Source organism: Bufo gargarizans, chromosome 1 (genome assembly GCF_014858855.1).
Source record: "Bufo gargarizans isolate SCDJY-AF-19 chromosome 1, ASM1485885v1, whole genome shotgun sequence".
NCBI lineage: Eukaryota > Metazoa > Chordata > Amphibia > Anura > Bufonidae > Bufo > Bufo gargarizans.
In genome coordinates this window covers 38758306-38786102 of record NC_058080.1, presented here as the reverse complement: position 1 = coordinate 38786102, position 27797 = coordinate 38758306, and the positions used below count along the sequence as shown (strand labels likewise).

The 27797-nt window shown below is 46.4% G+C and overlaps 1 protein-coding gene across 1 annotated transcript in view; it reads left to right on the top strand.

Moving 5' to 3' along the window:
- Positions 1 to 1166: 1166 nt before the first annotated feature.
- The window catches only part of UVSSA (UV stimulated scaffold protein A), a 68531-nt gene continuing 41900 nt past the window's right edge, over positions 1167 to 27797 (top strand). Inside the window, exons 1-7 of the mRNA XM_044294917.1 lie at positions 1167 to 1261; positions 3558 to 3665; positions 4646 to 4976; positions 5283 to 5403; positions 7151 to 7471; positions 7673 to 7782; positions 13786 to 13914. Of these exons, the coding sequence (XP_044150852.1) occupies positions 3568 to 3665; positions 4646 to 4976; positions 5283 to 5403; positions 7151 to 7471; positions 7673 to 7782; positions 13786 to 13914 (1110 nt within the window). The 5' untranslated portion in view covers positions 1167 to 1261; positions 3558 to 3567. The remainder of the gene's footprint in view (positions 1262 to 3557; positions 3666 to 4645; positions 4977 to 5282; positions 5404 to 7150; positions 7472 to 7672; positions 7783 to 13785; positions 13915 to 27797) is intronic.

Genomic DNA, 27797 nt, shown 5'->3' with positions numbered 1-27797 from the left:
CACCCCAATAACAACTACAGATTGTTTCCCCAAAAAATGACCCTCCACACAGCTCCGTAGACATAAAAATAAGACTTATGGAGGTTAAAATATGCTGATGCAAAGTTTTTTGTTTTTTTTTCACTATTAAAATGCAAGAAAAACTATACATTTCCCTGTAATCGTAACGACCTGGAGAATGAAAGCACCAGGTCAGTTTTACCGCATAGGAAACTCTGTAAAAACGAAATCCACAAAACTATGGCGGAATTTTTTATTTTATTTTTTTTATAATTCCACCCCATTTGGAATTTTTTTCTCACTACATTGTATGTAGGGATGAGCGAATCGACTTTGGATAAAACTTTCGAAGTCGATTCGCATAAGGGCTCATGCACACGAGCGTATATTCGTTCTGTTTTTTTCTTACGGACCGTTTACGGAACCATTAATTTCAATGGGTCCGCAAAAAAAAACAAAAGCTACTCCGTGTGCATTCTGTTTCCGTATGTCCGTATTTCCGTTCCGCAAAAAAATAGAACATGTCCTATTATTGTCCGCATTAGGCCTTTCACGCGACCGTATGGCTTTTTCAGCGTTTTGTGGTCCATTTTTCACGGATCCGTTGTTCTGTTTTTTGTTTCCGTTGTGTTTCTGTTTCTGTTTCGTTTTTCCGTATGGCATATACAGTATACAGTAATTACATAGAAAAAATTGGGCTGGGCATAAAATTTTCAATAGATGGTTCCGACATAAACGGAACGGATACGGAAGACATACGGATGCAATTCCGTATGTGTTTCGTTTTTTTTGCGGACCTATTGACTTAAATGGAGCCACGGAACGAAGTACTATGCGAATCGACTTCGGATGTTTCATCCGAAGTTGATTCGCTCATCCCTAATTATATGCAACAGTAAATAGTTCCATTTTCAAGTACAACTTGTCCCGCAACCAAAAGGATGGTCCTGAAGGGGAACGTTTACTGTACATAAAGACAGCAGCCATCTAATTGGCCACAATGGGAAACGTTTCCAGTTTTGTCTGCGGCAGTTTTTATAAATAAAGTTGTAATTGATTTCATTCGATTGGCCACCTGCGCTCATAACAGGGCAATAATGTGTATGTATCGCCATGACGACACGTAACCACACCCACCTAAAATGACGCCGCTACCAGCGTGATGACGTCGGTGTTTACAGCGGAATGGGCGTGGCCAGGCAGGACGCTGTGTTGTGTGGGTGATGTCCGGGCAGGATTCCGTCCAGTGAGCTGCGGGCAGGTACGTGGGGGAGACAGTGCGGCTTGTGTCTGCTAATGTGTATGGTACTCTATATGCAGGGCGGCTGTACTGTGCTGGAAGCCGCCTGCTGGTATGATGGGGGAGGGGGAGGATGGAGGCTCTATATTGTATAGGATTATATCCTGATAATAGTATAATAACATACAATAAGCTATGATGGTGTCATGTGACTGCGGCCGCCGTACTGTCGCAGTCACCGGACACCGCGTAATCGCAGGTTGTAGATATGTACAGACACAATACATCCCTCCTCCTCTTCATGGTGCCGTTCCTGGTTTATACTTTCTGGAAATGTATGGATACATCAGTTGGAATCTGTCATCAGTTTTTCACCATGCTGAACTGCTGATAGCACCAGTAAGGAGGAGGTGGGGAGAGCAGGACAAGCATACCTGTAGATCCTTTCTAATCAGGAGCAGTGTGAATATGAAGTTTTATTCTGCCAGGTCCAGAATATAACTTCATATTCACACCTCTCCTGATGAGAATAGCTCCACAAAGGGTATGCTTGTCCTGCTGTCCCCTTTAACCCCTTCCCACTGTGCCATGTACGGTGCTGTGCTTGGAAAGCTGCCAGGAGCAATGAGAGGAGGGGGACCAAGACTCAGACCCCCACCGATGTGATAACGGTGACCTATTCTGAGGATAGGTTTCCATTATCTTTACCTGGATAACCCCTTTAACCAGAGCGCTCGGCTCCCGGGGAATTACCGGCTTTCACGCGACTAGCCATTGGGTTGCTGTGGCAGCCTCAGGCCTTTTGAAGGCTCCGAGGCCTGCCATAGTGAAGTTCCTGTTAGGCTCTGCCTGTGGCAGGAACGTAGTGAATCTCCCATAGACTGCGGTGGTAAATCATTGCAGTCTAGGGGAAAAGCGATCAGACGTTCACATGTTAAAGGGAACCTGTCACCAGGATTTTGCGCATAGAGCTGGGGACTAGCACATCCGCTAGCACATCCGCAATACCCTGTCCCCATAGCTCTGTGTGCCTTTATTGTGTTAAAAACCCGTTTTGTTCGATATGCAAATGAACCTGATATGTGTCCTGTATCCGGAGATGAGTCCAGCGGAAAGGAGCCCAGCACCGCCCCGCGTCCTCCAAATCTCCTCCTTGCTGGCTGACGTCACAGAGCTGGAGCGCCGAAATCTCGCGATGCGAGAGCGTCGGCATCATGTTCATTCGCTGTGCTGGCATCAGCACAGGGAACGAACTACGCATGCGCTAGCTCGCGCATCGCGAGATTTCGGCGCTCCAGCTCTGTGAAGTCAGCCAGCAAGGAGGAGATTCGGAGGACGCGGGGCGGTGCTGGGCTCCTTTCCGCTGGACTCATCTCCGGATACAGGACACATATCAGGTTATTGGTATTGCGGATGTGCTAGTGGCCATCTAGCAGCCCATGTCCCCAGCTCTATGCACAAAATCCCGGTGACAGGTTTCCTTTAAGTTCCCTTTGGGGGAGGGGGGGGGGGTCTAAAAAAAATAATAATGTCAGAATAGTTTTTAAAAATCTAAAAAATATATAAAAATACAAATTGCCCCCTTTCCACGTTTTAAAATGGACAATAATAAAAGTAAGGGTCGTTATTATCGCTGCGTAACAAAACGTCTGAACTATAAAAAAAATTCTCCCGAGCGGTGAACGACGTAACGGAAGAAAAAAGATGGCGGCTTCAGCGCTCCAAAAAAGTGATGTCATAAACACTCCAAAATGGCGTCAACGAAAAGCGCAGAGTTGCAGCGGCTCTGTAGACGTAAAAAAAAGTTACCGGGTCAAAATATTAAAAAAAAAAAAAAAGACTTTTGATTTTATTATTTTAAAAGTATTAAACACAATAAAAAACAATATAAATGTGGTATCGCTGTGAAGAACGGACAGCACAGGTCAGTTTAACCCCATAGTGGACGCTGTAAAACCCATAAAACTATGACGGAATTGCATTCTTTTTTTCAGTTCCGGCGCCCGGTTTTTCCGGTTTTATAAACCCGCCTTACTTCCCTCCTGTCTATATGACGGCACATGGGTGTAACGGAGGAGGGAACGCCCGCTCTCAGCTCCGGCTCTTACACTCATCCGAACACAAGCAGACTCCTTGCCAAGTCAGTGTTACCCTAAAATGGCAAAGACGCTAAATTCTGCAGGGTATGGTCGGGGTCCTATACTGGAAAACGGGGGGTCCCGCTTTGGGGACCGGGGGGCCATTGTATCCCGAAGCACAATACTATACTTTCAGTTGGGACAGCTGGGACTGAGACGTATCTTGTATCTCTCCTCAGACATGTGAGGATGGAGCCGACGCTGGAGGAGCTGGTGGAGTCGCTGACAACATCCGGGGAGCCTCAGCTTAACCCCGAAAAGCTCAAGCAGCTCAAGAAGATTTGCAGGTAGGTGTTCTGCTGGAAATAACCTGGGTCTGCATGATGGGGCCACATAACCTCTCGGCTGTACGGCGGTGTCACATGGAGGGGGCAGTGACGCCTCGCACCCCCGGCTCTCCTGCAGTAGCTAGAATGACAGCTCTGTCCTATGTGCGCGGTGGACGGAGCTGCTCATCCTGCACTGCCCCCATGGAAGTCATTGTAACCAGCTGCGTCCACTACATATGGTGGTCAGAGCAGTGAGGGTGCAGACCCCCCACCAATCCAGGGGGGGTCGGCCCATCTGGGACATTGATGGTGTATTGCTAGGATATGCATTCAATGTCACATAGGTCGGTGTAGGACCCACCTCTGAGACGCGCTCCCATCTAGAGAACGCGACCACTGTAGTGAAGGGAAACACCCCGCGCATGCATGACGTGCCCTCCATCACCATGGGCGTGTACACTGGAGAGCACACTGTGCAAGCACGGCCACCTCCTATTCACCGCTTTATGCTGGTCATAGCCGAGCCAGAGCTCCTATAGCGGTGAGCGGAGGGTGACCACACATTCGCAGCCGCCCTCTGTTCAGTTTGGGAGCCCTGTTCTGGAGATAGGAGTGGGACCCGCACCTATGTGACATTGATGGCATACCCTAGCGATAAGCCGTCAGTGTCCCAGCTGGGAATACCCCCTTTAATTCCAGCAGCATGTATGCCGTTGAACGGATAGAATTGGAGGTAACTTTGGAGTAGGATAACGTCCTAAACCGCTGCTGGTACCCCCTGCTGAGGGCATGGGCACGGCTCCTGCGCCAGTATTACTACATCGCATTGCAGTAGGGACGTCATACAGGAAGGGTTTAGCTGTAATAGTTGCCATAAGCAGCTATCAGAATTGGGAGCGCAGCTCTGAAGTTACTCTTCATGTTAAGTAGAATAATTGAGCATTCTTCATGTACCCTGTGTGAAGGCCGCACAGCTAACACTTCCATTCGTTTCTCAGGTCTTCAGATGCACATATCAGACACGTCTATCACCTGCTGATGACCCAGCTGAACCAGGAGCATGCCGAGATCCGCCTGTCCGCCTTCCAGATAGTCGGCGAGCTGTTCAGTCGGTCGCACTTGTTCAGGACGCTGCTGATCTCCAACTTTCAGGAGTTTTTGGAGCTGACTGTGGAGACGGATCTTGACCAGCCACTGCCTCCTCCCAAGGAAGTGGCACAGAAACTGAAGATTTTGGCCATTAAGACTGTACAAGAATGGCATGAGAAGTTTGGGGAAGCCTACAAGAAGCTGTCCTTGGGATACCACTTTCTGAAAAAGAACAAAAAGGTAGCTGCTCCTGGATGGTTTGAGGCCTTGAAGGGATAGTCTCGCTTCAGTAAATAGCATTTATCATGTAGGGGAAGTCAATACAAGGCACTTACTAATGTATTGTGATTGTCCATATTGCTTCCTTTGCTGGCTGGGTTAATTTTTCCATCATAGTATACACTGCTGACTTCCATGGTTACGACCACCCTGAAATCCATCAATAGCGGTCGTGCTTGTACACTTTAAGAAAAAGCACCACCCTATGTCCTTTGTATAGAGCGTCCTCAGTATCTGAGCATCTGGTTTACATTGTGGACATTTCAGGTGGACTTCCAGGACGTGAGGTCCAGGACGGTAGCCGAGAGAAAAAGAGAAGAGGAAAAGCAGAAACGCTTAGAAAATATCTATAAAGAGAAAGCCAAGAGAGCACAGACTGAAATGGAAGGTGAGCGTGTGGCAGAGTCTTCCCCTATATATTGTATTTGTTCTTTAAAGGGGTTGTCCAGCTAAAGGGCTCAGAGTGAGTTAAAGGGATTGTGTCACTTCAGCAAGTATCATTTATCATGTAGATAGAGTTAATACAAGACACTTACTAATGTAATGTGATTGTCCATATTGCTTCCTTTGCTGGCTGGATTAGTTTTTCTATCACATGATACATTGCTCGTTTCCATGGTTACGACCGCCCTCCAATCCAGCAGAGGTGGCCGTGCTTGCACACTGTAGAAAAAAAGCACCAGCCTATGTGAGCTCCCGCAGTCCTGGCCACTAGAGAGGCTGGCACTTTTTCTTATAGAGTGCAAGCATGTCCACCACTGATGGATTGCAGGGTGGTCATAACCATGGAAACTAGCAGTGTTTAGTGCGATGGAAAGGAAGCAATATGGACAATCACAATACATTAGTAAGTGCCTTGTATTAACTTTCTCTACATGATAAATGTCACTTACTGAAGTGACACAACCTCTTTAAAGAAAAATAAAATAAAAGAAGCGATGCTCACCTCTCTGATCCTTTCCTCCGCTGCTCTTATGCTGATGCTTGCAGGGTCTCTGCTTCCTGGTCCTGTCTCGACACCCAGGAAATGCCAGGAGATTTCTGTTAAGGTCGGGTCAGAAGAACAGAAAAAAAAAAAAAAAGGATCCGTTATTCTGAGCATCAGTTCTAATCACTTTGCGTCACTTCCCTTAGAGATCAGTTATTTGTGACGGGGGAAAAAGTCCTTCATATAGAACTTTTTTCTCTGTTAAAAAAAAACTTATCTCGGATGCAACTGACACAAACTGATCATAACTGATGTTTTTTGTCCCCCGCCCCCTTTCCTCTGAATCAGGAGAACAGGTCACGGTCAATCAGGTAAGACGGGTCATTTCTGCAGCCGGTGATCGGCTCAGCAGCATCTTCTGTCATTTCATGTGTGTCTAAATGGGACCAGGAAGCAGAGATCGGTGGGGTCCTGGAAAGCATAGGAATCGATGAGGTGAGCATCGATTCTTCATTTATTTATTTTTATTTTTTTTGTATAAAGATTATTCCCATCTGGGACATTGATGCAATATGGCTAGGATATGCCCACAATGTCATATAGGTGTAGGTGCCACCTCTGGGACCCATTCTTATCACTGCACTGCACATGCGCGACTTGCTCTCCATTCACTACTATGGGACTTCCAAAAATAGCCAGCTATCGCGGTGGACAGACCAAGTCGCTCAAATGTGGCTGCCCCCACATTCACTGCCAGAAATAGCCAAGCCAGCGCTCTGCTAATGTTCAAACTGCTGTAGTGGTCAGTGGAGGGTGGCCACACGGGCACAGCTGCTCACCCTTCACTTCGGTTGGCCCGTTCTGGAGATATGAGCGGGTCCCAAAGGTGGAACCCTCACCTGCTGTATGTGGCATTGATGGCATATCCTAGCGGCAATGGCTTAGATGGGAATACTCGTTTAACACATCCTGAGCCCTTTACTAAAAAAAAAACCCTTAAAGGTGTATTTTCACCTTAGCCAATGGGAATACTTGTTGTAAGTGGTGGCCCGGAGGTGGCTGGGGTTATGGAAGCAGCTGTACTGTTTCCAGGAAAGAAGGAAAGTCTGGGCAAAAACTGTATTGCTTGCATTGCGACACGCTCCGCACTTTCTTCCCCTCCGCAGTAACGTACAGTAATACATGGGCTTCTGTTTCCTTCCGTTAGAAATGCTCGAGGACATCCAGTCCTGCCTCACAGAGATGGAGAACTGCTTCAGCTTGCTGCTGCCAGATCCTGAACAGTTCAGCCTGGTGAATGATGAAAAAGATGGCGACGTGACAAAAAACAATGCGCCTGACGACGAGCAACCATGCTGCAGCAAGGACCTGCCCACACTAACCATACCCAGCACCAGCCGTGGACCTGAAGCCGAGGAAAGCTCCTCCGACGAGTCTGACAACGGCTTTGAACCTGTGGAAGAGTCTTTCATCAGAGAACATGGGCTGGGGTCTCACTCGTACGCACTCGACATCGAAATATCAACAGGTGACTCTTAGCTGTAGCTTTGCGGGACGGGGGGCAATGTTAGTACAGCTGATAACGTGTCTGTGACCTGGGGAGGGAGGGGGGGGGGGATGCAGCTGCAGTTTTTCTTATTCTCTATGTCTGTGCGCACCATGCTGGGAGAGGGAGCCGAAGTGGGGGGACGAGAGCGAAAACAAGCATTTACTTGACCTTTTCTCATAGATATGAAAGTAAACGAGAATGAAGATAATACAGACGTTCTGAACAGCTTAACGGATGCCTGGAAGATGGCAAAGAACAAGTACTGGCCTGCCGTTCAGTCCTGGATTCAGGTACTAGTTGGTGTTGTGTCCTATCCTTTAGGCCTCATGCACACGGCCGTTGTTTTGATCCGCATTCGAGCCTCAGTTTTAGCGGCTCGGATGCGGACCCATTCACTTCAATGGGGCTGCTAAATGAGGCAGACAGCACTCCGTGCGCTGTCCGCATCCGTTGCTCCGTTCTGTGATCCGCAAAAAAATAAATATAACCTGTCCTATTCTTTTTTTTTTTAATATCTTTTTATTAAGTTTCATGAGACTCATACAATGTCAAAGTAATAGCATGTCATAAAGCAATTAGGAAGTATTACATTTTCTTCCATTCAGCATTGCATTAAATCAGATAAAGCAAAGAAAGCAAATCACACATAACAATTGGAATCTCAATTTTCAGTTTTCGCCCCCCCTTTACCCAGAAATTGGTGTAAAGGTTCCTGCAATAATTTCTAATTTGAGAGTACTGCAAAAATGCTGATTTTCCTAGCGAAAACTTGCCCTCTAGTTCGCTCAAGGTCACCCACCTCCCTTCAGATTCGTGGAATAGGTCTCCCATCTTGTTTACCCCCTTAAGGGCCCAGTCCTTGAAGAACACACTATCCATGCCTGATTTAAAGGTAGGGTTGCCTCTCAAGGGGAGGTGCTTGGAAATCTGGTATGGAAGGTGAAAATGGGTTCTAAGTTTTTTCCATACAATTGTCGTGTCCCTAACTACCAGGGAGGACTTGATGTGTACCGGCAAAGTGGATCTTTTGGCATGTAGCAGGGCCACCAAATCCCAAGGCAGTACCAATTCTCTTTCCAGAGCCAGGTTCGAGTAGTGATTCGTCCCATTAACCCAATCTAAAATGTGTCTGCTTATGCACGTTAGATTGTAACCCCTAAGATCCGGGAAGTTTAGGCCCCCTTCCTCCTTCCTAAGTTTTAGTTTATCCAGAGATATTCTGGGCCTTTTACCCTGCCATATGAAGCGAATAAACCTACTTTCCAACAACTGGATATCTGCATGTCGCAGTAACAATGGAATGGTCTGGAGTGGATAAAGGAGCTTGGACACACTCATCATTTTGATGAGATGGCACCTCCCCACCAGATTTAGAGGCAATCCTTGCCATCTATCTAGCTCTTGCACGATCTTGGCAATGAGAGGAGGGTAATTTAGTGAATATAGTGAGTGTGGATCCCTGCCTATTTTTATTCCCAAATAATTGACACTCCCTTTCGCTTTTGTTACCTTTAAGTGCTTAGGCATCAGACATCCTCCCAAATCCCTCTGGGACAAAGCTAGCAATTCGCATTTCGAGGCGTTTAATCTATACCCTGAATAAGATCCGAAGTGTTCAAGCGCCAGGAAAATCCGTTCCGCGTGCAGTTTTGGATTGGCTAAAAATAATATTATATCATCTGCGAACAACGCTGCCTTTATCTGCCTAGTGCCTATCCCTATCCCCTCATACAGATCTGAGTGACATAGGAACCTGGCCAACGGCTCTATTGACAAGTTAAACAAGAGGGGTGATAAAGGGCAACCTTGGCGTGTCCCCTTTTGGAGGTAAAATGGCTTGGATAGGAAACCTGGGGTATATATCCGAGCTCTGGGGAGTCTGTATAGTTTTGAGAGGAAAATCCTAAAAGTCCCAGTAATACCTATCTTATCCAAAACTGCCTCCAGCCATGCCCACCTCACCTTATCAAATGCTTTCTCCGCATCTAAGGTGAGCATGGCTGGAGCCTCACCTGGCCTTGGCTGGTGACAGACTCTATCTAACACTGTTAACACCGTACGTATATTGGTAACCGCTGACCGGCCTTGCACAAAACCCACCTGCTCTTTGCCGATGATTGATGGTAAAATGGTGGCCAAACGATCCGCAATAATCTTTGAAAGTATTTTAGTATCCACATTGATAAGTGATATCGGCCTGTAAGATCCCGGCAATAAGGGGTCCTTACCAGGTTTGGGAAGTAGTTTAATATAAGAGACATTTTCCTTGTCTGGGGACGCTGTACCATTTAAAACTTCGTTATACCATTTCACTAGGACCGGGGACACCTGGTTTAACAATGTCTTGTAGTACTCCCCCGTATATCCGTCTGGGCCAGGCGCCTTAGCATTTCCCAACTTTGTAATAACAGACTGTAATTCTGCCAAGCTGACCTCCCCATTAAGATAATGTAATTGTTCCGTAGTTAGGCACGGTAATTTGACCTTATCCAATAAAGAGTCGGTAAGGTCAGGCGTAGTGTCGTCCTGATACAATGCCTCATAATAATCTCCTAGCGTTGAGTTAATTTGGCACGGGTCGGTAATGACCCGTCCATTCCCTCCCTTAAGCCCGCCTATGAGCTGAGGAGTTCGTCTGCCTTTTGCTAGGTTTGCCAACAGGCGCCCGACTTATTTCCGTATTTGTGCAGCGTTGCTGACAGATTCGCGTTATTTAGCAGCTCCCTGTCCTTCTCATTGGCCTCAAAAGCACTCCTAGCATCCATCCATTTCTGCCTATTCGCTGCGGTAGGAATCCTCCTATATTCCTGGCATGCAATCCGCACTAGCCTACTAGTTTGCTCGAAACGTGCTTGAGCTTGTTTCCGCCTACCGAAAACGTAACTCATGATCCTACCCCGAATGACCACTTTAGAGGCGTTCCATAGCAGATCTGGTGAGTTAACGTGTTCCTGATTATCTCCCATGTATTCCTCCCACCAGGCAACCAATTTGTTAACAAAGTCCTCATTCTTTATTAATTGCGAGGGAAATCTCCATAAATAGTCTTGGCCCTTAGGGTATGTGTCCCTAAACTGAATCCAGATTGGGGAGTGGTCAGATATCACCAAGTCACCAATTTCAGCCAATTCCACCCTCCTCAACAGATTAAAACTGGTCAGCATATAATCAATACGGGACCAGGAGTCCTGTGAGTGAGAATAGAAGGAATAGGAACTCTCATCCGGGTGCAACTGGCGCCATGGATCCACCAAAGACACTCCCTCCATCAGCCTCCCCAATGCTTTGTCATGCTTGTTGGTCCTCACCTGTAAAGGGACATTACGCTGCCTGTCTTCTTCCTGTTTCACCACAGTATTAAAGTCTCCCCCTACGATTTTATTCTCACACGGGTCAGATAGCAGTCTGGATTCCAGATCTTTAAAGAAACTCATTATTTTTGTTGGGGCCGTAAACATTGTAAATACTATAATGGACATCTTGGACTACAATATGGATATGACTCAAACGACCCCCTTCATCATATGATGTTTCCTGAACCTGACAATTCAGATCTTTATTTATAAGGATCATCACTCCGGCCTTTTTGGCTACTGAGGCCGACCCATACACTGAGCCTACCCACAACTTATTCATTCTTGCGAAGTCCCCCATTGATAGATGTGTCTCTTGAAGTAGCACCACATCTGGTTTGGCCCTCTTCAAGTGACGCAGTACCATCCACCTCTTTTGGGGTGATCTTAGGCCCTTCACATTCTAAGAAATGACCTTCATGTTCCTGTTACCTTAGGCGATGCGTAATACAATACCCCAAAGCTTTGTGCCCCTGCCATACTATTATCAAACTATGTCTCCCTGGAATATCGACCTACAAATCCCTTGCACCTCTAGGGAATCCCCTCCCCTCCTTTATCCGTAGAACGATAAGCGTCAGTAACAACTACCAAGTAATCCCTACTCCTCACCTTGTTATTTCTGTTATTAGGACTTCCTTTTTTCTGAGCTGCAAGGAACTCTCAATCCCTCGCCTAGTTTACCCAGCCATACTATTACGTCATAGTACGTCACGTATACAGTGAAACTGGCGGCCTGCACATTATAAAAAAAAAACTAAATAACTGAAACATATTAAAACATGTTAGCGCCCATGTTATCGCCCATAATAAAACTATGCCCATATCTACCCAAGACTCTGGGAGAGCAGTTTACTGTATTTCACCATAACCAGTGCTGGTTAGTCCTTAACTGACACGAGGCATCCGACCTCTTCCCTGGGGCTGCTCTCTGCTTCCGCGATCACGGTCTCTTTGAGGAAGGTGCTTCCCATCCAGGCCACCTGTTCTCTCCCTCCTCTGGGAGTTAAAGTCATCTCGGCCCGCCAAATCCCTCGCGTCCTCGGCAGTCAGTAAGTCCTGAAGCAATTCTGTCGCCGTAGAGGGATCGTTGAAAGTGGCCGTAGAACCATCCAACATGGCCACTCAGAGTGGCTGGATACAGCAGCTGGAACTTAACTTGTCGGCGGAACAGGGCCGAGCATAGGCTACTGAACTCCCTCCTTTGTTTAGCGACTTGTGCCGAGTAATCTGCGAATAACAATATGGTCTGTCCTCTAATTTTCAATGAGCCCCTCCTGGCTCTATAAGCCTTGAGAATCGCCTCCTTGTCGCAATAGTCCAAAAACCTCATGATGACTGGACGGGGTCTCTGTGAGAGGCTATTACTGTCCCGATTAGGGGAACTGCGCGGATCTGGGGGTGGACCGACCCTGTGTGCCCGTTCCACTTTATGCTTGCCATCCAGCCCCAAAGCTCTTGGGAGGTCAGTTTCACATAGCTCCTTCAAAGCTTGTACTTTAACCCCTTCCGGTAGGCCGAGAAGCCTCAAATTGTTTCGTCTGGAACGATTTTCTAAATCTTCGAGGCGATCCCTCAGGATGATGTTGTGCTTTTGTAATTCTTGAATGGCAATACTAGATTTGGATGACTCTTCCTCAATAGATGTGCAACGTTGCTCCAGGTCCGCCAAGCACGTGTCATGCTGCGCCACTGTTTCGTTTAGCTGCTGCAGGGACAAGGCCAGCGTTTTGGAGAGAGTCTCTTTTATATCGGGAGCCAGAAGTCTGGCAACTTCAATGGCCAGTGCCTTATAATTAATTTTGGACACGTCCGAAAACTCCTCTGGCTGCGAGTTAGATAGGGCATCTATGACGCTCTCCACTGCGCTCGATGGGGATGCCGGCTCTGGGTCCTCCATCTTGTCTGGCACGCTGGCAATAGTGAGTGCAGCGCCGCTCCGTACTTCTTTCCTGCCGCTCCGGAGCAGGTACCTATCCATGAGCCCCCTGCTAGGGTGTTCTGGGGCGGCCAGGATCCCTGCCTCGACCTTTGTTCCGCTGATATGGCGCGTCCGGAGCTCTATATAGGCGAGGGAAGGACAGAGCTCACTTACTCCGCGTCCTCCATCTCAGCGCCGGAACCGGAAGTCTCTGTCCTATTCTTGTCTGCGTTTTGCGGACAAGAATAGGTAGGTATATTAAAGGCTGTCCGCGCCGTTCCACAAATTGCAGAACGCACACGGACGCCATCTGTGTTTTGCGGATCCGCGACTTGCTGACAGCAAAACACACAACGGTCGTGTGCATGAGGCCTTAATCCGTGTTCCTTACAGAGGAGCTGCCCTCTTCCCTGACCTCAAATTTAGCAAATGTATTCCCCAGGAAATAATATTTTGTTAGAACTCTGCAGTGTGATGTTCCTCTGTTATTCCTCCTGGTAGTATATGACTAAAATGTCTACTGGGCGTTACCATTGGCTTTATCCCTATACACTGACCTTGGCAGCACTGATTGGACAGTATCAGAATGTGTATGGCCAGGGGGGAAAGTAACATCCAGTTTTCAGTTTATATCGTACATTTACAGGTGGAATAACGGGAACAGCATAATATTCAATAAATGTGCTTAAGAATTATTATTTTCTTGAGAAATTGAAGAGAAATTAGGAGAGCTGACAGGTCCTGTATTGTAGCCAAAAACATGGCTGTTTTCGGAACTACCATACCGCTTGTGTTAAGTATCGCATACAGCTCAGCGTAACCATGACATTGGTTATTAATGAGTTAAAATTCACCAACTGGCCATTTACAATGAACAGCCAAGAATTCCTGAACGCTCAGCTATCCGTGCGAAGTGTACCTGAAGTATTTTGTTGGACCCCTCGCCCCATGTGGCGGCTTTATCTGTCCACTTATCCAGACGCTGCTTCTTCTTCTAACTTTCTGCTTCTATTCTGAAGATTTTCACGAAGGCCGGAGTAAGTGGCGACAGCCTGAAGTGTGCCATCGATGTGAAGAAGAAACTAGAAGCCGTGATGAAGAAGCACAAGGAGATGAATGTGGAGTGCAAGACCCAGGGCAGAGAGCTGGTGAGTAACGGGCGGCCTCCTGGACTGACCCTCCTCAGCCTCCGTAGGAAGCAGCAGGTCCCTGTACATGCTATCAGCGCTGCGCATGGTGTGTAAGGATAGTGCCGATGGCCCCGGAAAATAAATGCAATAGAATAATGATAAAATAAATATGAAATAATAGAAATATAAAAATACTTATCAGTAGTAGTAAGGCAGAGCCGCTGGACTTGTCTTTTTTTCTTGGAGACATTTCTCTAGTCGTCTTCTTGGCTTTTTCAATTAGAATGAATAGTCCAGCATTCAATACTGGTGACTCATGCTTCAGTCATGGAGATGGAGTGCTGATGGGTGTGTTTAAAGGGGTTCTCCACTTTTCCTATATTGGTGATCTATCCTAAGGGGCGCCTCTTCGTTGTTTAACCCCATGTGTGCCTTGATCATAGCAGGTTGCAGTAGACAGTGATAAAGCAGGGATTCAAGCTATGCCAAGGCTGCACAACCATTCCTGGGCCACGGGGGTCAGAGTGAATCCAGTCCCAAGGGCCACAGTGCTACTTCAATCTAAAATATTGAATACATTTCAGATTAATATGACATAAATATCTGATAGCTGCCGGTCGCACTTCCAGGAATCCCACCGGTCGGGAGAATCCGGTCCCCTTCTCCTCTGTTGGCACACCAGAAGGAAGGAGGCCGTGCATGCAAGTGGCTTTCTCGGTTGTAGTTTATGGGAGCTGCTGAAACAGCCGATGAAGGCCTTGTGGTATTGAGCTGCCATACAGCCTCATGTGCATGGGATTTAACTCTATTTTATAGATGAGGGGTGGGGCTTAAAGGGGTTGTATTTATTATCCTCAGGATAGGTCATCAGTATCTGATCGGTGGGAGTCCGACACCCTGTACCCGCCGCTGATCAGCCGTTTGAAGAGGAGACAGGAGCACTGCCTTATTTTCAAACGGCTGATTAGTGGGAGTCCCTGATGTCGCCCCCCCGGCAATCAGATATTGATGACCTATGCTGCGACTGCACAACCCCTTTAACTCTCTTTTTGTGCTACTTCAGACTAGGGTTGTCACGATACCAAAATTTTGATTTGATTTCGATACCAGATAAAAGTATTGCGATAATCGATACCACGCAAAAAAAAATAAAAAATGCCAAAAAAGCCGCGTGCATTCCGCATTTTTATGTAATGTCAGGCCCATAATCGAACAGTCCGATCCTATTTTTGGGGGGGACAAGGTGACTAAAAACTGACGAATTGCTCAGTTTTTATAAAAAAAATAAATTCTGTTCTGGTGTTCACCGCATAGGAGATATTTTTTTTATATTTTAATAGTTTGGACTATTTGGACATGGCGATATGTAAAATGTTTTATTGTTTATATAATTTACTTGTAAAATTGGGAAAAGGGGTGATTTATACTTATTTAATTTTTTTAAATTTAATAACCATTTCCCCCCTTAGGGGCTAGAACCTGGGATATTTTCATCCCTTGTCCTGTTCACCCGAATATAGCGCTATCACGGTGAATAGGACTTCACGCTCTCCCTGCTGCCCTGTGCATAGTACATGGGGGGGCATGGAAGCCATTTCATAAAAGTTTATGGGATGGAACTTTATGACAGTGACCGCTATGTGTTAGATCAGTTCGCCCATGTGCTGGGAACTGTCAAAAAGACCTGTCATAAAGTTCCATCCCATAAATTTTTATGAAATGGCTTCCATGTCCCTGGCCCTTTAAGAGACAGAGACACCCACCCTGAGTCCCACCATACACAAAATGTACCTGAGCCATGAGTAAAGTAAATACCTGTAATACAAGGAGAGACACTAAGGTTGCTGCTGTGACCGCTGTGTAGTGGATCAGTGACTGCTGACGGATGACACCCGATGTCTGACACCTGACGGCTGATGGCGTTTGGGCTGAGGGCTGAGGGCTGATGGAGGAGGTATTTTTTGACTGACGTCTGAGGGACGAGGGAGTTTTGAGTTGGGGGTGACGGATTTTTGGCTGACGTCTGAAGGAGGAGGGAGTTTTGGATGAGGTAGGAGGGCGTTTAGCCTGACGGATGAGGGAGTTGTGGATGATGTCTGAGGATGTCCTAATATGTATGCCGTACGCTGCATCATCATGATTTATGTGAGCTCCTGCCTGACAGTGGACTCATCATGGTTAGGGCAGACACTCACAGCATCCTAAATCATTGTGTGATGCTGTGATTTCAGGTCCGGGAATGCGGGCGTCCCAGTGTGTATGTTTCCAGTTTTGTTTTTTTAAACTCCTGCAGAAATGTTCTATCCTTGTCTGCAAAATGCACAAGAATAGGACATGTTATATTTTTTTTTGCAGCCCTATTGAGATAATGGGTCCGCATTCGGCCTGCAAAAAAACAGGATCGGATGTGGACTGAAACTATGGCCCATCGAAAAATATTGTTAAATAAATGTATAAAAGACAAATATTTAAATAACCCCTTTCCCAATTTTATATATAAAAATAAACAATAAAAAAAAATGCATAATTGGTGTACAGATTCATCCTGAATTGGAAAAAAAAAATCTAATGTCTGAATCGCTGTTTTTGGTCTCCTCATCCCCTTAAAAAAAGGAATAGAAAGTGAACAAAAAGCCTTGTATAACCCAAAATGGTATTAATAAAAACTACAGCTCGCCCTGTGAGCACTCCGCTCTGTAGACAGTAATAAAGTAATGGGTGTCGGAATACGGTGATGCCAACACTTAAAAAAAACCTTAGAATTTTTTTATTTTATTTTTTTACGTAGAAAAACATAATCAAAACCATATAAATTTTGTATCACCATGATTGTACTGACCCACAGAATAAGTTGTGCGCACAGTGAACACTGTAAAATCAGAACCCCAAAAACTTTGACAGGAAAAAAAACTCTGAACAGAAAAGTAAGTGTTATGTCTCTTGGAAGGCAGGGAAGAAATAATAAATAAAATTGTCCCGGTCCTTGAATATTTTTCCATTGTGCATTCTGCATGATGACCACTAGAGGGAGCAGCCTACACACAGAATACCCTTTCTCTCCAGCCTGGTAAATAGAGCGGGTAGATCATTCACGCTCTGACATAGGACGGGATTGTTTTTGTCGGCTTGTTATAAGCTGTCACTTTCTCATTCCGTTAACCCATTGATGGCGACCGGCCTAGAGATGAGCGGTCATTTTATTTAGCATTATATATATTACTAATCTGATATTCCATAAAACACACACGTGCAGCCCTTATACAGGCACTGATTCTGTATGTTGTGTACATAAACTGCTCATCCTGTCACCACATTAACCCGCGTGTACACACGCCACGTTCTGCCGCGCCGCCGCTTTCATTTTTAACCCCTCAGCGGAAGTCTCGCTCAGAAGCTGAGTAGGCGCTGTAGCCGCCAGGGTTCCTGCTGTTTTACACAGCCAACACCAGGAGGGTAGTGTCCATGGTCGGCGATAACGACGGTCACAGACATTAAACCCCTCAGATGCCGTGGTCAGTTGCGACCATGGCATCTGAGCAGTGAAAACCGCTCCCGAACAGCTCCCCCGCGCCAAGATCGAGGGATCATATTTATCCCGTACAGTGAAAATCATAAAGGACAAAAAAAAAGGCTGATTTTCATATTATTTTTTTTTCATCACTTCGCCTTATCAACAAAATTGAATAAAGTGATCCAAAAGTCATACCTACTTCAAAATGGTATCAACAACAACTACAGACTGGCCCGCAAAAAGAAATGAGCCCTCATATGCAATGTTACACGGTCACTAGAAAGAACGACTTGTACTGGAATTTTAAAAACATATATATATTTTTTTTTTTACCTTACTGAAAAATGTGTCAAGTGAGTGGAATAACATGTTTTAGAATTTCCGCAAAATCTCTCTAAAGGCCAATTTTACAGGAATTAGGTACATTTTACACATTTTTTTTATTTTCCTTTTTGAAAATTGTTTTATTTTAGTTGATGATGGATTATAACAACGATTGATGAATATGTTGAAAGTATCAAAACGAACGACTTCTAAGTCGGGTGACACCTTTAAATTGCTATTTTCTGGGCGATTACTGCCCTATAATGCGGTGCAATCAGAAAACAAAGGTCTTGTTCCCCAGAGAGAAATTAGCATCCCGCTATCTGATAGATTTTTTTTTTTTTTTTTTTTTTGCCTCCTTGTAGTGCTAATGCAGTTGGGCGCCATATCAAATTCAGTGAAATTGGCCATGAAATTCATTGCCCTGTAAATAAAGATAATTCAAATGAAAACAAAACTGCGCGCCGCTCCGCTCCAGAATATACCGCGCGTAATGAAAATGAATGTTCCCAGTTAAGGGCCCAGATAAACCCTGTTTTTTTTTTTTTTTTTTTTTTTCTTGCTATTTAGCTGCTGCTTTCTGTCAACTAGTTGAGTCGTCGTTGTTCCCCCCCCCCTCCCCTTTTTTATTTATTTTGTTGTGTATTATTTGTAAGGCACACAGACGTTTGAGGCACGGGGGGCACATTGGATTCTCCAACCCTGTACCTTCATCATAAAAAAACTGGGAAAAAAATTTGAAAAAAAAATGAAATGCATTCATGATTATTTTATTTTTTATTTTTTTTATATTAAAAAAATATATATATAATTCGGAAGATTTTTCTGTTCTTTGGCCCCAATTCTATTAGAATTGTTGCTGATTTAAATCTAAAGTATAAAGTTTTACATTTTTTTTATTGTAAAAAATGAAAATGAATACATTCAGATTTTCTGGTGTGCATTATTTTTTTTGTGCAGGGGACTCCTCTCCGTCCTGTTTCCCGTTATGCAGGGGAGTCCTCTCCGTCCTGTTTCCCGTTATGCAGGGGAGTCCTCTCCGTCCTGTTTCCCGTTATGCAGGGGAGTCCTCTCCGTCCTGTTTCCCGTTATGCAGGGGAGTCCTCTCCGTCCGGTTTCCCGTTATGCAGGGGACTCCTCTCCGTCCGGTTTCCCGTTATGCAGGGGACTCCTCTCCGTCCGGTTTCCCGTTATGCAGGGGACTCCTCTCCGTCCGGTTTCCCGTTATGCAGGGGACTCCTCTCCGTCCGGTTTCCCGTTATGCAGGGGACTCCTCTCCGTCCGGTTTCCCGTTATGCAGGGGACTCCTCTCCGTCCGGTTTCCCGTTATGCAGGGGACTCCTCTCCGTCCGGTTTCCCGTTATGCAGGGGACTCCTCTCCGTCCGGTTTCCCGTTATGCAGGGGACTCCTCTCCGTCCGGTTTCCCGTTTTGCAGTGGACTCCTCTCCGTCCGGTTTCCCGTTTTGCAGGGGACTCCTCTCCGTCCGGTTTCCCGTTTTGCAGTGGACTCCTCTCCGTCCGGTTTCCCGTTTATGCAGGGGACTCCTCTCCGTCCGGTTTCCCGTTTATGCAGGGGACTCCTCTCCGTCCGGTTTCCCGTTTTGCAGGGGACTCCTCTCCGTCCGGTTTCCCGTTTATGCAGCCCATAGACTTCCATTATGACTGAATGAATAATGGAAATGCCTCTAAAGGCATTGTGTTATGGTCCGTGGTAACGGAATCCATAACGCAATTATATTATTATTTATTATTACAGCGCCATTCATTCCATAGCGCTGTACATATGAGAAGAGGTATACATACATAATACAGACAATTGCAATTCTGCTTTTACCAGTAAACGAAACGCAAACGAATTTCATAAGCGGAAATTCGCTCATCTCTAGATCCATCCATTGAACGCCATGCTCTCCATTAGAAAGGTGTGTGTGTGTGTGTGTGTGTATATATATATATATATATATATATATATATATATATATATATATATATGTATGTATGAATGGGTGATGTACATTGACTTTTTGTGCTCCTACCTTTCGCATGGAGAAAAGAAATGACGCTCCGTATTCTTTGGCATAAAGTAGCAGCAGCAGCGTCCCCCTCTAAGGAACATGTGAATTAGGTCTGGTTTTGGCAGTGAAATGGTTAACAGAAGCCCATGCCGGGCTATTCTTTTTCATGCTGCGGTAGAGGCCGCCCATCTCTCTGATGGGACGGGTGAGTAGATGCACATGAGATATTGGCGTGGCAGAATAATTTGCGGGGCCTTCCACCGGCGAGGATTAGCATATAAATAGCAGATGCGGTGGTCGCCATCACAGCTGAGTACATTTAATTTTTAGTTTATAAGACAGAATGGGTTTTTAAATGCACGGCCATCAAGCTTGCTGAAAGACAAATGAAGTTTAGAGTTCACGTGTCTGAAGACGTCTCGCGCGCCTTTCGCTTATTTATTTCAGGCAAAAAGGCGCCTTCAGGACGGACACAAAACCGGGAGGAGAAATAATTGAGGTTGCAAAGCAAATTAATTGGCAACTGTCTTCAACGGTCCTAAGGCTGGGTTGAGACCATGGTCTTGTTCGCCTGCTGGCCTCTCGCCGTCTCCTCCGCCCATATCATTAGTGTACACCACGCTATTTAGCTTGATTAGGCTTGATTAGATTGGATCTTGTCTTCTTATTTTATTTTATTTTTTTGTTTTTTTTCTTGCTAATTGGCAGCAATAAAGTTTTTAATATGGGAGAAAATCAGTGTGTTAAAGGAGAACCCGCATAGAAGTGATTGAAGAGAGCCGCGCATGCGCAGCTGCCTCTCCTTTTCTGATAGCACCAGATGTGGTGCACTGCTGGAGCCAGCTGCCCAATACTGTGGCTGTCCCAGGTCCTACCTCTGGAACCTGCTCCTATCTCAAGAACGGAGCCCCAAAATGAACAGAGCACACTGCGCATGCGCAGCCGCCTTTCTATTTCTGATAGCATGAGGTTGTGCATTGCTGGAGCTTGCTGCCCAGTACTGCAGTGTGGCTGTCCCAGGTCCTACCTGCACACTGCGCATGTGCGACCACCCTCCAGTCATCACTGTGGGACTTGCTAATATATAGCCAGCAGTGAATGGAGAGGGCACTGGGCATCCTTGGCGTGCTCTTCGTTCCTATTAGGGCACATTCTTGAGATGGAGGTGCAGGTCCCAGAAGTGGGACGTGCACCTATCTGACATTTATGACATATCCTGATCATAAGCTGTAAATGTCCCAGGTGGAACAACCCCCTTTAAAGGGTTTGTGTAGGATCAGACAAATATGGCTACTTTATTCCAGAAATATGGCGACATCTCTCCATGGACTGTAAGTGATATTGCAGCTCTGCTGCATGTACTTCAGTGGAGCTGAGCTGCAATACCAGACACCACCAATGGGCAGGCGTGGTGCTGTTTCTGGAAGAAAGCCTCCTTGTTTTTTTCTGATTCTGGACAATCCCTTTAATTTAAAATTGCATAAAACCATGTTTTTAAAAGCCAAACTACAGAATAGCCCCCTTATTGGGCTCTCTTAGTATATGTGCGACAGTGACCTGGCTATCATAATCATTCTTTCTATAAGGGTCCATTCACACATCCGTATGTGTTTTGCGGATCCACAAAACACGGACACCGGCAATGTGCGTTTGCGGACCTCACATCGCCGGCACTAGAATAGAAAATGCCTAATCTTGTCCGCAATTGCGGACTAGAATAGGACCTGTTCTATTTTTTTTCGGTAACAGAATTGCGGACCCGGAAGTGCGGATCCGCATTTCCGGATCCGGACAGCACATAGTGTGGCCCCATAGAAATGAACGGGTCCGCAAAATGCGGAACAGAATTGCGGACGTGTGAATGGAGCCTAATGGAAATCGCACCCTACACTGACACACTGGTGTGCTGGTGCCTCCTAGGCGGGCATGCGAAGGGAGGCATACTTACCTGCCTCCTGGCGCTGGTTCCCGGCTCCTTCGCTCCCTGGCCTAAGGCTCCGCTGGGCTCCCTGGATGTAGAATTCCTCTTTGACGCTGCCGCAGCCAATCGCTGTTCTCCGCTGAGCCCAGGGGTTAGCAAAGGACTGAAGATTCCCGGAGGCAGCGCTGGGAAGTAGGTAAGTACGCTTCCCTTCACATCTCTGCCCAGGTACACAACTCCTTTTTTTTTGTTATGGCCCTGACAAAGACACTTTCTAGTCACCGACCAACCTATCCAGCGCTGGCCCTCTCCCCGCTACATCTGGTCCACAGGGGATCGGAAGCAGTGAGGACGGGACCCTCTGCAATGGGACGGAGCTCCATTGTATAGCTTAGTGTCTTTTAGTTATGGCCCTAGCTAAAAAAAAAAAAAAAATAATTGCTGTGGTGGTGGTGGACACCCCCTTTAAATGAGTGTTTATGAGCTCCCAGGAATGCAGAGTTATGGGTTAGTCTGTGTGACTAGCTGGCTGCAGAGGACCACATATTGAATGTTTAGCCTAAAATAAGTACAATGCAATATTAAAATAAAATAAAAGCTTTAAAATGTGTCCATAACCCTTAAGAGCACAGATGAGGAGGGGGTTGAGGGGTCTGTATGGTGTAAAAGGAACTAAAGAGTTACCGTCATTTCATTTTTCTATAAGAGAACGGTATGTGTTAAGAGACTTTGTAATATATCTCATCAGAGAACGATGCCTCCTTGTCCTCTTAGGCCCGCTCCACATATATCAGTGGTGACCAGTCAGCTGTTTTAGTTTGGGAGCCGGACACAACTGATATGTGTGCATTTCAGTGCACGGATGCAGCGTCTATACACTGTCCTGCGCTCTTCGACATCCAGCATCACAACCTTTGCACTTGATGTATAAAAATGATCCTATAGAAAACTATGGGATCAGCCCTAAGGTTCAGTTCTTCTCAAGCGTTTTCTGCGTCACGCCAGAGGGTAAGTGAGCCGAATCACTGAATATATATGTAATGGGGGCCTTATCTGGCTCCTCTCCTGCACCCCCCCCCCCCTTCCTCTTCACAAACTCTAAATCCACTGCTCAGATGCATCTTCAATGAAGACAGGCTGCCTGCTCGCTGAAGGATCAGATTACTTAGAAGTCTGTGGGGGGAGAGTCTGCTGCAGACAAGCAGAGGCGGAGAGACTCGCGCAGAGAGTCTGCTGCAGACAAGCAGAGGCGGAGAGACTCGCGCAGAGAGGCGGAGAGACTCGCGCAGAGAGTCTGCTGCAGACAAGCAGAGGCGGAGAGACTCGCGCAGAGAGTCTGCTGCAGACAAGCAGAGGCGGAGAGACTCGCGCAGAGAGTCTGCTGCAGACAAGCAGAGGCGGAGAGACTCGCGCAGAGAGGCGGAGAGACTCGCGCAGAGAGTCTGCTGCAGACAAGCAGAGGCGGAGAGACTCGCGCAGAGAGTCTGCTGCAGACAAGCAGAGGCGGAGAGACTCGCGCAGAGAGTCTGCTGCAGACAAGCAGAGGCGGAGAGACTCGCGCAGAGAGTCTGCTGCAGACAAGCAGAGGCGGAGAGACTCGCGCAGAGAGTCTGCTGCAGACAAGCAGAGGCGGAGAGACTCGCGCAGAGAGTCTGCTGCAGACAAGCAGAGGCGGAGAGACTCGCGCAGAGAGTCTGCTGCAGACAAGCAGAGGCGGAGAGACTCGCGCAGAGAGTCGGAGAGACTCGCGCAGAGAGTCTGCTGCAGGTTTATAAGTGATCTACTGTCTTAATTACCCGCTGTTTTGACATCTGATGAGAAGGGACCCCCACCAATAATGACAACAGAGCTCCATTCATGTCTGTGGGACTGCTGGAGATAGCTAAGCACAGCATTTGGCCATCTCCGGCAGCAGCGCACACGTGACCATCGCTCCATAAACTCCGGGGACTCAGAGACCCCTATTCTTGTAATCTGTGGGGGTCCTACTTGTTCAACCACATTTAGATTCGGCAATCATCACTGCTGCGTGGGGATGAATGAGCGTTACTACGATCACTGTTTCCTCTTGCATTTTCCTTGTTTGTGGTGCCGAGAAGCGTTGTCATACAGCGGAGTCCAAGATGCTGAAGCAGCAAACAATTTCAGCTCGCCCGCCTCCTGTGTACCGCGTGCAGGGAACCCCCGCGCCAGGACGTTACATAAAAATGATGCAAGAGAAATCTAGAATAAGGCGGCTCCCCTCGTAAGGGATAGGGGGCACTGTTCAGATTGACTCGCCCTGGTCTGTAGTGGATACTTTATGTAGAAGTTGATAGGCACTCGCACATTCGGAAACCTATGAAAGCAAATGTATTTATTACATTCCACTAAAAACAATAGGGTAAAATAGCTAAAAATACCTAAAAATAAAATAAATTATACACAGATAGGTGGTGGATATTCCCTGATAGAGTTTTGGGGTAGCAGATAAGATGGTGAATAATAAGTCCCAGTTGCTCCACCACACTGATATTATTATTATTATTATTATTATTTGTTATTATAGCCCCATTCATCCCCTGTACATATGATAATACACACAACATAATACAGACAATTGCACTAATCATGAACAAGACGAGTTACAAACTGGTACAGAAGGAGAGAGGGCCCTGCCCGTGAGGGGTTACAATCTACATGGTATGGGAGAAGGACACAGTAGGTGCGGGTTGAGTTGGTCATGGCGGTATAGAGGCAGCAGGGTCACTGGTTGTAGGCTTGTCTGAAGAGGTGGGTTCTCAGGTTTCTTTTGAAGGATTCCACTGTAGGTGAGAGTCTGATATGTTGGGGTAGCGAGTTCCAGAGTATGGTGGATGCGCGGGAGAAATCGTGGAGGCGATTGTGGGAAGAGGCGATAAGAGGAGAGAAGGAGGATCGGAGAGTGCGTGTGGGGGGTGTATCGGGGGGGTAGCTCAGAGATGTAGGGAGGGGACAGGTTATGGACGGCCTTGTATGTGTTTGTTAGTATTGAGATATAGTGTAATAAATAGTGGAGCGACTGGGACCCCAAAACTCTATCAGGGAATATCCTCCACCTATCTGTGTATAATTTATTTTATTTTTAGGTATTTTTAGCTATTTTACCCTATTGTTTTTAGTGGAATGTAATAAATACATTTGCTTTCATACGTTTCCGAATGTGCGAGTGCCTATCAACTTCTACATAAAAATGATGCCATTTTCCAGCACGGTCGTCCACGGCTAAAATCCACTTTTATTCTTGGCATTAAAATATTCAGAAACAAGAGGCGGTGCAAAGGTTAACACGTTTCGACCCAGTCTTAGGCTACTTTCCCTTTCCGCTATTGACATCCGTCATAGGATCTCAATAGAGGGAGAAAACGCTTCCGTTTCGTCCCCATTCATTGTCAATAGGGGCAAAACTGATCGAAACGGAGCGCACCAGAATGCATTCCGGTCCGTTTGGTTGCGTCCCCATCGCGGACGGAATAACGCTGCAAGCAGCGTTTTTCTGTCCACGATGTGGTGCGGAGCAAGACGGATCCGTCCTGACACACAATAAGTCAATGGGGACGGATCCGTCCTGACACACAATGTAAGTCACTGGGGACGGATCCGTCCTGACACACAATGTAAGTCACTGGGGACGGATCCGTCCTGACACACAATGTAAGTCACTGGGGACGGATCCGTCCTGACACACAATGTAAGTCACTGGGGACGGATCCGTCCTGACACACAATGTAAGTCACTGGGGACGGATCCGTCCTGACACACAATAAGTCAATGGGGACGGATCCGTCCCCCATTGACTTACAACGGTTTTAGAGACGGATCCGACTTGTCTTGGCTGTGTTAATGATAATACAACCGGATCCGTTTTGCATGACGGATCAAGCAAAAAACGCCGGTGTGAAAGTAGCCTTAGGGTCCATTCACATGTCCGCAAAATGGGTCCGCATCCGTTCCGCAATTTTGCGGAACAGGTGTGCGGACCCATTCATTTTCAATGGGGCCGGAATATGCTGTCCGCATCCGCACTTCCGGATCCGCACAAAAATAGAACATGTCCTAGTCTTGTTCGCAATTGCAGCCTATAAAAGGCATTTTCTATGAGAGTGGCTGCGATGTGCAGTCCGCACATTGCCGGTGTCCGTGTTTTGCGGACGTGTGAATGGACCCTAAATCATAACCAGAAAACGCGGAAAGCTTTGCAGCTGCTCTTGTTTCTGTATATTTTAATGCCAAGAAATAAAAGCGGATTTTAGCTGCGGACGACTGTGCTGGAAACCTTTAGAACAAGCGGCGTCCCTGCGCACGTTTTTTTAGACTGTCCGTAATGGCTTTCCTATTATACAGCAGTGGCATTACTAGTAGGGCCATAGCCTCGGATGTATCCGGCGAGCAGAGGTCAGCGCCAAGGTGCTACTTGCATGAAATGTGCATACAATAAGCATAGCGTCCCATTAAAATGACCCCCATATTTAAAAAAAAAAGAAGCCTGGCACCTCCACGTTCTGCATTGTAGAGCCCAGCTCACATCTACCTTTTTAGGAAATTAAAAGCCATAAATTGTGTTTAGTGTTTGATGTGCGCCGCCGTCGGTGAAGGCTGTAATGCCCCCTAAAACCTTGGGTTGCTTTTCACCTTTCATAAATTCCTGGGGAGATTCTATACAAAAAATAATTTTCAGCTCGGCGGCTCATTGTTATTCCGGGCTGATTGATGGTCGTCATTTACTCGGTGGGGAAGTTAAGTGCTCCTGTCATTTCCAGGGGTATAATTGGGACGTTTCACAGGTCAGCGATAGTGGCAGGGTTTCCCTTTTGATTAGTGTTAGACTGATAACAAAAATTACAGTTTCCCGTGATGGATGGGGCCCATAGCGTCTAAACGCAGCGCTCATGCATCGCGCCTAAACAAAATGAATTTGCATCTGATTATGGGTTATAGCGGGCCTCGCGTTTTTTTCTTTTTTTTTTCTTCTTCTTCTAATGGGAGGATAGAGGACTAAAGAGAAAAGTGTGTTCTCGTTATCAGTACACAGATTTTCCGCGGTGTCAGATTTGCCCCCGCCACCCGTTTCGTATGACAGGCCCTTCTCTCCATATCACCATTAGGGTGAAGGCTGGGGTATTGTATCGGCAGACAGGCGGGTGGGAAGATTCGGATTAGCGCCACGCACTTAGACTGAGGTCTCGTACGTTGCTTTCCGCATCTGAGTCGCGGCCCCTTTCACTTCTGTGGGGCCCTTTTTTTCTTTTCCGTTCCACGGCGCCGCAAACAAAACGCGTCCTATACTTGTCAGTGAAAATCAGGACGTGGCCCTATTGAAGTCTATGGGTCTGCAAAAATGCGCAATGCAATCCATATTTTTGTGGACATGCTGCAAAAAACATAAAAATGGATGCGCATTTTTGCAGACAGCCTACGGCCGTCTGAATGGGCCCTAAGGCTGTATCCACATAGGGTTTTTGTACTACATTTGTATGGGCAAGGAACACTTGTGCGTGCGCCGAACTTATTCCTATGGTTGGTAACCAAAAGAGGGTCACATTCCACCCCGCTCCTTGTAATTTTACTTTTTTTTTTATCACGACATAAAAAATACGTACTGTGCCGCACTTTCCCCTGCAGGGAATTTTTTTTAAAATGGGTCATCTATGCCAGGGATACACAACCAGTAAGGTCCGCTGACCAGGGTCTGTGATAAGGGGAAGGTCCCACCGAACGTTGGCCATACACCTTCCATAGCTGTAGCCAGCGCAGCCAGCAGCTCTTCCTTCCATCTCCCCCATACACACGCACACTCGGCTTGGCTCAGCATGCATGTGTTGTGAATGGGGAGTGAAAAATGAATAGGTGGGAAAACAAGACCAGACCCCAAAATTACTTACGACACCCCCTATAATTCACACCTTATATTAATTAGACCTCAGACGCCTTAAGTTAAACAGATAAGAGACCCCTAAAAGTAATCAGAGCACAGACCAGACCCCCAAATTACTTAAAGGCGTTGTCCCACGAAAACTGACATTTTCAAAGCAGCCTCTGGACCTGAATTCTTGTGTAATTGCATGTAATTAAAAATGTATCATAGCCACGGAGTTATTCAATGCAATGTAT